Consider the following 9563-nt stretch of genomic DNA (forward strand, 5'->3'; position numbering starts at 1 on the left):
TACGTATATTTTGGAAAAACATATTCATTAAGGGCATAATAATTACAAGAATGTATGTGTGTGCAGTAGAGTTGCGGGTTTCTATGAATCGATGTAGAAATGCTCAACTCTAATCTCTTATGGATACCATTATGAATGTAAAAATCGTAAATTAAATTTGGATTAAGCGCATTTTGTCTATGCTCTATATAAGGTTCTCCTCCTAAAGTTCTCTTCTCAGCTTATCTCTCGCGGCATTATAGTTCCTCATGTACGCGTGCTTGTAATAACGACTAAAAATTCCACATCATCGCAAACCTTAAAGCAAAGGTTCGTTTTCTATCTTAACATCGCACTCGACCATTGAGCTGTCCACGTAGCCGTTCAGGTAGCTGTTGGGTATAAAATATTTCTCTGGATCCGAATGCTGATGCTGATGCTGCTGCTGTTGCTGCTGCTGCTGCTGCTGCTGGCGCTGATGCTGCTGCAGCGAAGATCGCTGTGCGGCCGGAGCTGGTGTTAGCTTTGGCATTGTTGCTGGCGAATATTGCGGCCTAACCGCCGCATCGTTGCGTGCTGGCGTCGTCTCCTCCTTTTTCAGTTCCACTAGTATGCGGCTGATTTCCATGCGAAATTTGAGATTGCCCATGTCCGAGAGGGACTTCATGTGCGGCATTAGGCTAACCAGAAAATTGTAGTCAGCATCGTCTTTGGACGCCACTGTTGACTGACTGCTGGCTGCTGGCGGCGGTGTCTCCGCCACGTGTGTTGTCTGGCTGTTGTTGTTGTTGTTGCTGTTGTTGTGGCAGTAGCCATTGGATATGGGGCCGTCATACGAGGACGATGTCTTTCGCCGACGATTGCGTTTCGTTGGCGGCGGCCTGGGCAGCATTGAATGATTAACTGGCTGATGCAATGGCGACAGCAGTCGCGGCGACAGTTCCATATCGGATCTGTTGGCCATGGACATGTCCAGGCGCTTCATCAGCGACATATCTGAGCCAGAGTCCAGCGGCTTCATGAGCGACATATCGGAGCCCGAGTCCTGTTGCTCGGGCGAGTCACGCTTGAAGATGTCGCCCATAATTTCAAAGTCCACCGAATCATCATTGTCCAGATCGATGATAAAGTCATCCATATGTGTTTGGTCATAGTCATTGGAGCACTCGGCCGACTCGAAATCGAATTCGTAATCCTCTGGCTCGAATCCCACGAGGCCGGTGGGATCAAAAATGATGCGCAGGAACTCCAAGGGTCGAAAGTACGTCCAGTTGGACATTTCGATGCGACCCTGCTGTATCTTTCGGATCTCGGAGCGGTAGCTGTCCCTCAGACCTTTGAAGCGCTTCTTGCATGAAATAACTAGAACGATGCGAGAGCCATGGGCAATGGGTATTAATAGAAGCGCAGCGAAAAAGGTGACGCGCCACCACCACACCACCAGCGCGACACTTACCGTCCAGCTGCAATTTTGCAGACACATCCAACCACTGCGTCGCCCATTCGTCCTTGCGGTTGGACAAGCGGATGCTGGTGTCCCATAGTGCACGCCGCGGCCGTACCTCCGCAATGAGGCGAAGTACGTCTCTTTTCATGGGAATATACAGCTTGGCGTTGCTAAGAAAACTTTTATCGCACACCACAAAACAAAAAGTCGTGGCGTGTAAACAAATGAAATGGCCTGCTGCCCAGCCAGCGACCAACTTACAACAAATGCGGGCAGGCGTATGTGTGTGACAGCACTTTGTGACAACGCTCAAACATTTATTTAATGTCGAGGATCTAATTTAATTTCTTTAATTTGTCACAATTTTCGCAAGAATATTTTCATCGCGCTTCACTTTTTTTTTGCTGCACAACAAACACTCTGGCAACTCTGGCCTGAACAGCTGGCGTGAATCAGATGTGTGGATTGGAACAGTGGAAACCAAACGAAACAACACTGAGGAAAGAAAGAGAGAAAACAAATTTGTTACAGCCGGCTGTTTGAATAAACATTTAAATTAAATTCACCTATGATGTCCAACCACGGGGTGGAGTCTAAGGACGATGAACTGCCGGCAAATACCCTGGAACTATTCACAGAACTGGACCAGGTGCTGCAGATGATCGAAAATATCAAATCAATCGATGACGCCTCTTTCGAAAGGGAATTTCAAAACTACTCCCAAGTGCTGTCGCTCTACCAAGAGCAGCCCCACTTGCTGGATCCCCATCTGGAGCTGCTGCTGGGTCGCCTGCTGGCCAAGATTAGGGTGGAGGAGTCGCCGGTGGGTGAACGTGATGCAGCCTTCAAGTATTTGTATATCATATGCAAGGTACGCACATACAAAGTATTGGTCAAATTTATGCCCCACGAGCTGAGCGATCTGGAGTTTGTGCTGGATCTGTTGGGCCAACAGGATCCCAATGCATTCGAGAAATGGGAGACACGCTACATACTGCTCCTCTGGATGTCCATTGTTGTGCTGAACCCGTTTCATATGTCACGTTTGGATGCATACGAAACCTCGCCCAGTGTCCCGGCTGTCAACTGTGTGCTGACCAACAACGTGCAGTCCAATAAATCCACCAAAATGGAGCGCATCTTTGAGCTCTGCAAGCTGTATGTCTCCACCAATGATACGTGCAGCAGCATGGCCGCCTATCTGGCTGCCAAGTTTTTCGTACGCATCGACATTAAGGATCTGTATTTGGAGCGTTTTCTCGACTGGATCATTGGCCAGCATCAGGCGGACACTGTGAATGTGAAATTTGGCCAACTGGCTGCTGTGGCGGCCATTCTGAAGCATGGCAAGCGTGAGGATTTGCTGCCCTATGCGGACAAACTGCTGCACTGGATAACCTCCTGCCAGTACAAGGATGGCAATGATTTTCTCAAGTACAAGTACTATGTGAAAATTGTCCAGCGATTGGGCTTGGTGCACCTGAAGCCACGCATTGCCAGCTGGCGCTACAAGCGGGGTGAGTGGAGCAGGCGCACAACAAAGATTCGTTTCCCGAAAGCTGCTCTTTTTCAGGCACACGCTCATTGGCCACAAATCTCAATCAGCATCCGGGCGCCGGTGGTGCGCAGTCTGGAGCTGCTGTCGATGGCGCCGATGGGGATGCGGGCGAGGAGATTATCGTGCCCGATTCCATTGAGGAGGTGATCGAGGAGCTGCTGCAGGCGCTGCGAAGTGGCGGCAATGACATCCGATGGAATGCCGCCAAGGGTCTGGGCAGGGTGACCAATCGTCTGCCCAAAGAGCTGGCCGACGAGGTAATTGGCTCTGTGATTGATATACTGAATCCGTTGGAGCCGCACGAGGCCTGGCATGGCGGCTGTTTGGCTTTGGCCGAGCTGGCCAAGCGTGGTCTGCTGCTGCCACATCGCCTCGAGGAGCTGGTGCCGCTGCTCATGCAGGCCTTGTTCTACGATGAGATGAAGGGCTACATGTCCGTGGGTCAGCATATACGCGATGCCGCCTGCTACATGTGCTGGGCCTTTGCCCGGGCCTACAATCCCGATGATGTCAAGCCGTTCGTCCAGAAGATCTCCTCTGGCCTGCTCACGGTGGCGGTGTTTGATCGCGAAGTGAACTGCCGGCGTGCAGCATCGGCTGCTTTCCAGGAGAGCGTTGGCCGTTTGGGCAACTTTCCCTTTGGCATTGAGATCTCCGTCACCACGGACTTTTTCTCTGTGGGCATACGACAGAATTCGTATCTGAATATCAGCGATTTTATAGCACAATATGAGGTATATCGCGAGCCATTGATCAGTCACCTGGTGCAGCACAAAGTGGGCCACTGGGATACGACCATACGCGAGCTAACAGCCAAGGCGCTGCACAAGCTCACGCTGTGGGAGCCAGAATACATGGCAGCTGTGGTGCTGCCACAGCTGCTGGCCAAAACGGACACCATTGACATCAACAGTCGGCATGGCTGTGTCCTGGCCATGGGCGAAGTCACCCTAGCTCTGCGCAAACAGGAAATGGCTAGTGAGCCGGCCATTGTGTATCTCTCCAATCAGCGGATTGTGGAGCTAAATGAGCTGCTACGGAACTTCCAGATGAAGAACTACTACCGTGGCATGAGTGGGGAGCTGCTGAAATCCAGCACAGCCGATTTCATACGCAACTGCAGTCTGGCCAAGCTGCAGGTGACGCCCGATTGTCTGCGTGAGTCCATTAAAATCTTTAAAACTATCCCCATATAAAAATAATTTCCCTTTCAGTGTCGTGGCAATCGGTCATTGACTTGTGTTTGGTCACCAAAAACCCTGCCATACGTGAGTCCGGTGTGGAGGCCTTTGCCGAGCTGTGTCGGGCCTACTACTGTGTGGATACACGCAGCGACCAGAACGAGACCATCATCAGGTCGTATCTGAAGGGCTCCGAAAACGATCTGGACGAGCACATACGCATGGGCTACATAGCCGCCTTGGGTGTCGTGCCCTCGTTTATGCTACGCCCCCATTTGTCGGCTGTGCTGGAGAGTCTAGTGAAGCATTCGCTCACGCCGCTGCAGGCGGTACTGGCCGGCGATATGGTCCACCAGGAGCATGAGAATATCCAGACCTACCGCTGGAGCGAGGCGCGCATGGAGAGCATCAAAGCCTTGACAAAGGTGGTCCATTCTGTGGGCTACGAGGGATCGATTGGTAAGAGTCTAGCATTATAGCAGCATTATAATCTGCAGCTAATGATCCCGTTGGCTACCCTTTAGATACCTTCTCGGAGCAGGCAAATTTCAACAAAGTCATCGTCTGCCTGCTGAGTGCCCTGGAGGAGTATACGTTGGACAATCGCGGCGATATTGGCGCCTGGGTTCGTGAGGCAGCCATGTCATCGCTCTACCAGATAGTCACTCAGTGTCCACCGGCTATGCTCTCGGCCACGCATGTCCATGAGATTGTTGTCGGCTTCATGCAGCAAGCGGTGGAGAAAATCGATCGTACGCGCGGCCTGGCCGGACGTCTTTGCTGCCAGCTGATCCATGCTGATCCCCCCATACCGCACATACGGGAGCATGCGAAACTCATTGAGATATTCCCAGCGGATGTGAATTCTGTTCTCTGGCTATTTGCCGATCATACATTCCCCTTGTTCTGCCAGCTGCTGGGCCTGCCGGATTACTCCAAGCGCGTGCTGCTGGGTCTAACCGCCAGCATTGGCCAACTGACTGAATCTCTGGTGAGTGCGGGCACTGCATTTGGGTAGGATGCCTACTAATAGCTGTTTCTTTTGGGGGCACAGATCAAATATGCTTCGACGGCTTTATTCCAATTTTTACGTTCCAATCCGACGATGGTGCCGCGCCTGTGCACGGAAATTGTGGAGATCTTTCAGGAGAATCTGCTGAACGAGCGCGTGACCTATCCCATATTGAGTTTCCTGGACATACTCATTGGTTCGGGCACCACCGACATGGTACTGCACGACGAGTCCAATACCTTTGTCGAGGACATCTATCGTCTGCTCAATCTGGAGGTCAAGGGCTACAAGAAATTGTACAAAACGGCCACCAGCATCAGCGCCTTTTGCCAGCTCATCCAAGTGCCGCGACTCAGCAGGCGTGTGCTCTCCAAACTGTCAGTATTCCTGGGCCTGCAGCATGTCCATGTCCGCAAAACGGCTGCCACAAAGCTGTACGAGGCATTGGCCCTGCATGGCGATGTTACCGATATACCCGAGGATAATATGGATGAAATCCTGACACTCCTCTCGGAGACAGACTGGACCATGCCCCTGGTGGAGGTGCGTCCGTTGCGGAATCAGCTCTGCCAATTGATGGGCATTAAGCCACCAGTTAGTGGTGCAGCAGCATCAGAAGCAGCAGATAAATGAATTTCTACAAAAGTTTAGCTTATTTATTATCACTGTGTATTAAATGCTTTTACTAATATACATTTTGGTCGCTTAAAGCTTAGCCAGAGGAGTGTCTTTACCTTGATTTAAGGAAACATAGTTGGTTTAAATTGATTAATTATGGCAGAAAGTATCTTCCCATAAAAACTATCTTCAGAGCTCCCATAGCCGAAGACTTCTTTGGGTGCTGTCGCAGCAATAATTGGAGGGTATAAAGTACCCAATATTCCGTTACCGTTTCCGTTGTCTTCAGTTGATACCACACCCACGCGGTGCTCTTTTCGTGCAATTTGTTCTATGTTAATAACGGTTATAGAACTCTTACTTTAGTTGATAAACTTATGGTTTAATTACAGGGAGCTTAAGTGGGCTGAATTCGTTCACTCATGTCTCGGTATATAATGGTATATTTCATCATATCTTTGGTACATTACGGTATATTTCATCATTTCTTTGGTATATTACGGTATATGTCTGATGGTCGGTCACACTGAAACCACACACTAAAACTAAATATAATGACGATTTGAAATAATAAAACATAGCAAACAAAGTACAAATTTCCAAGGAATATCAATAAAAGTAACGCTGATTTCACACCGGGTACATTTGTCATTGAATTAGTTTTGTATTCTGTCACAACAGAGTATTAGTATTACACAGTTACACAATTTTTAAATCCTACTGTGAAATCAGCGGTGTGGCCTGGCCTCTTATAATCGGTGGAAATCTGTGGCCTGGCCTTCGCTTCTGTGGAATATCAAAGATGAATCTTTGGACTGCCCGATCGGTAATGCACTGCTTGATCCGGCAGGCCCATATATTGGCCAGAAACAGAATCAAAGTGCTGCCGTCGCAACAACATGCCGCGCCGGTATATGGTGAGTGTGCTGTGAGGTTATGTCTAGCAGGTCTTGCCTCGAATGTTCATGTTTTTTTCGGTTTTGCAGATCGCCGACGTTCGTCTCATGGAAAACTATATGAAATGGTAAAAAAGCGTACGCTTGAGGCACGCACTAAATCTCAGGCTCAGAAATACCCGAACCAAAATGTTTGTGTGAAAAGATACAGGGAGGAGGAGGAGGTGGAGTACGATACCGATGTTGCAGAGTCTCCTCCTTCTTGTTCACAACAACAACAACAACCACTGCCTCCGCCTCATTTTCAAGCAAAATATCAAGAGTACAATAGCCAGGCGGCTGACCATAAGTCAAAGTTCCCAGGGGTACCAATCTGTCATCTGTCATTCCACCACACTCCCACATCGAGTCGCTTAACAATCCAATCTACCCACTTTACCCCCGAGATACTCATTTAAAAGCTTTATCTCTCTCGCCTCTGCTTGCAGGCCTATGCGACCAGCAGCAAGTACATGTCCACCGCCAAGGAGGTGCTCAAGTCTTCAGAAGTTACAGGCCCCTTGATGGATTGCAACAAAAAACAAACAACCAAGGATCCTTGTGATCAGTTTAAGCAAATGCGTTTGGAAACTGAACAGGTACAATGTCCGCCGGGTGGAGGAGCTGGCGGTGGCGGCGGCGGCGGCGGTGGAGGCGCTGGAGACGGCGGCAAGGATTGTGAAGACCCAAACAAATCGCTGAAATTGAAATGCCTTATGGGTGCCCTGGCCGCACTGGTGGCTGGTGGATTGGTATGTCTTAATGTTATGAGAAATATCCCTGTATTGATTTCTTTCCCTTGCTGTAGATTGCCTGGTTTCTGGCGAGTACAAAAAAAGATGATAAGTCAGGAGGGTCAGGCAGCGGCGATGGCAGTGGCGCCGGCGCTGGACTTAATTCAGCAGAGGCTAGGAAACGCGCCCAGTTGGCAGGACTTTTAACAAGTGAGAAGGGGGACAAAACTTTTCCGCTTTGATGCATTATTCTAAAGCAAAACGCTCGTTCGCTTTCAGGTCCTGACAGCTCTGAGAAGCTGCCCAAACATGTGCCTTACTTGATCATTGGCGGTGGCACGGCCGCCTTCTCTGCATTCCGTTCCATCAAGTCGAACGATGCCAAGGCCAAGGTGCTGATTGTTAGCAATGAATACCGCAAACCCTATATGCGTCCGCCCCTATCCAAGGAGCTGTGGTACACGCCCAATGCCAACGAAGATCCCATCAAGGATTATCGCTTTAAGCAATGGACTGGCTCCGAACGAAGGTCTGTTATTCAGCATTTCCACATTTCTCAGCACATTCTCTAAGGTTTTTGTGGCACCCTTTTAGCTTGTTCTTTGAACCGGATGAGTTTTTCGTGGATCCCGAAAAGCTGGAGGACAGTGTAAATGGTGGTATAGCCGTCGCCCAAGGATTCTCAGTGAAGAAGGTGGATGCCCAAAATCGCACTGTGACATTGAACGACGGCTGTAAGATCACTTACAATGAGTGCCTCATTGCCACAGGCTGTGCCCCCAAAAATCTGCCCATGTTCCGTGATGCAGCGCCCAATGTCCGCGAGAAGGTGATGGTCTATCGCACACCCGATGACTTTGATCGCCTGCGACGCTATGCCACCGAGAAGCGTTCAATTACGATTGTGGGCAATGGCTTCATTGGCAGCGAACTGGCCTGCTCCCTGGCCCACTACTCAAAGGAGAATGGCGGTGGCAAGGTCTATCAGATCTTCCAGGAGAACGGCAACATGTCCAAAGTCCTGCCCAACTATCTGAGCCGCTGGACCATGGCCAAGATGAAGAATCAGGGTGTGTGTGTCATACCCAATGCCAGCATCAAGTCTGCCACCAGAGACGAGGACTCACTCAAATTGGAACTGAACAATGGCATGACCCTGCTCTCCGATATTGTGGTGATATGTGTGGGCTGTTCGCCCAACACGAATCTGGCATCGCCCAGCAAACTGGAGGTGGATCGCAGCCTGGGCGGTTTCGTGGTCAATGCAGAGCTGGAGGCACGCCGTAATCTGTATGTGGCTGGCGATGCCTCATGCTTCTACGATCCTTTGTTGGGCCGGCGACGTGTGGAGCATCATGATCATTCGGTGGTCTCCGGCAAACTGGCCGGCGAGAATATGACGGGAGCAAGTGAGTTTCCCCTTTCAAAGGAGTTCTCAACAAGATTTCCATTGTGTATTTCCCCCCCATTCACAGAGAAACCCTATGTGCATCAGAGCATGTTCTGGTCAGATTTGGGCCCTGAAATTGGCTACGAGGGCATTGGCTTGGCGGACTCTTCACTGCCCACTGTGGGCATCTTTGCACTGCCATCGGCCACCGGCGGACGCTCGAGCACAGATAACTTGACCGAAAATCGCGAGGAAGACGATGGCAGCAAGCACACAATAATAGTTGATGACAAAACCAATGCAGAGGCGGTGACCTGTGATGATGATGCCAACGAGGAGCAGCCCAACTATGGCCGTGGTGTGATCTTCTATTTGAAGAACGAAAAGATCGTGGGCGTTCTTTTGTGGAACCTGTTTAATCGCGTAGGCTTAGCTAGGACAATTATTAATCAGAATAAGAAGTACGATGACCTCAATGAGGTTGCCAAGTTGTTTGAGATTCACTCTTAGTAGTGGTTCTTGCCCCCCCCCACCCACCACCCTAACCACCTCCCGTCAACTCCCCACAAAAAAAAACTATATGTACATATGCGATTTGCCGCAATCGAACAGAAATTTTAGTTCTAGTTTTTCGTTTCCCCCACCCTTTAGTCCAATCACTCCATGCCCACATAGATAGATCCATACCAAAGGTATGATATGATATGTA

At 49.8% G+C, this 9563-nt stretch overlaps 3 protein-coding genes across 4 annotated transcripts; 2 read left to right on the plus strand and 1 right to left on the minus strand.

The window, feature by feature from the left end:
• Positions 1-230: 230 nt before the first annotated feature.
• On the minus strand, positions 231-1851 carry LOC111077570 (basic-leucine zipper transcription factor A). The gene is made up of 2 exons (XM_022371910.2): positions 1436-1851; positions 231-1341 (listed from the first exon to the last, which is right to left on the minus strand). The coding sequence occupies exons 1-2, from the start codon at positions 1572-1574 to the stop codon at positions 299-301; spliced, it is 1182 nt and encodes a 393-aa protein (XP_022227602.2). The 5' UTR covers positions 1575-1851; the 3' UTR covers positions 231-298.
• Positions 1773-5870, plus strand: LOC111077541 (tubulin-specific chaperone D). Its single transcript, XM_022371865.2, has 5 exons — positions 1773-2943; positions 3000-4142; positions 4199-4624; positions 4690-5156; positions 5220-5870. Exons 1-5 carry the CDS (start codon positions 1995-1997, stop codon positions 5808-5810), a joined length of 3576 nt encoding a protein of 1191 aa, XP_022227557.2. The 5' UTR covers positions 1773-1994; the 3' UTR covers positions 5811-5870.
• Positions 5871-6320: 450 nt separating this feature from the next.
• Positions 6321-9545, plus strand: LOC111077549 (putative apoptosis-inducing factor 1, mitochondrial). 2 transcript variants are annotated; one of them, XM_022371878.2, is made up of 7 exons: positions 6321-6712; positions 6782-7056; positions 7180-7482; positions 7539-7674; positions 7744-7993; positions 8059-8873; positions 8940-9545. In XM_022371878.2, exons 1-7 carry the CDS (start codon positions 6598-6600, stop codon positions 9362-9364), a joined length of 2319 nt encoding a protein of 772 aa, XP_022227570.2. In that variant the 5' UTR covers positions 6321-6597; the 3' UTR covers positions 9365-9545. The 2 variants fall into 2 exon arrangements, with proteins under 2 accessions (XP_022227570.2, XP_022227577.2); XM_022371885.2 differs by having other exon boundaries at positions 6323-6712; positions 6782-6819.
• The last annotated feature ends 18 nt before the right edge of the window (positions 9546-9563 follow it).

The sequence above is a fragment of the Drosophila obscura genome, unplaced genomic scaffold (assembly GCF_018151105.1).
Source record: "Drosophila obscura isolate BZ-5 IFL unplaced genomic scaffold, ASM1815110v1 contig_200, whole genome shotgun sequence".
NCBI classification, from domain to species: domain Eukaryota; kingdom Metazoa; phylum Arthropoda; class Insecta; order Diptera; family Drosophilidae; genus Drosophila; species Drosophila obscura.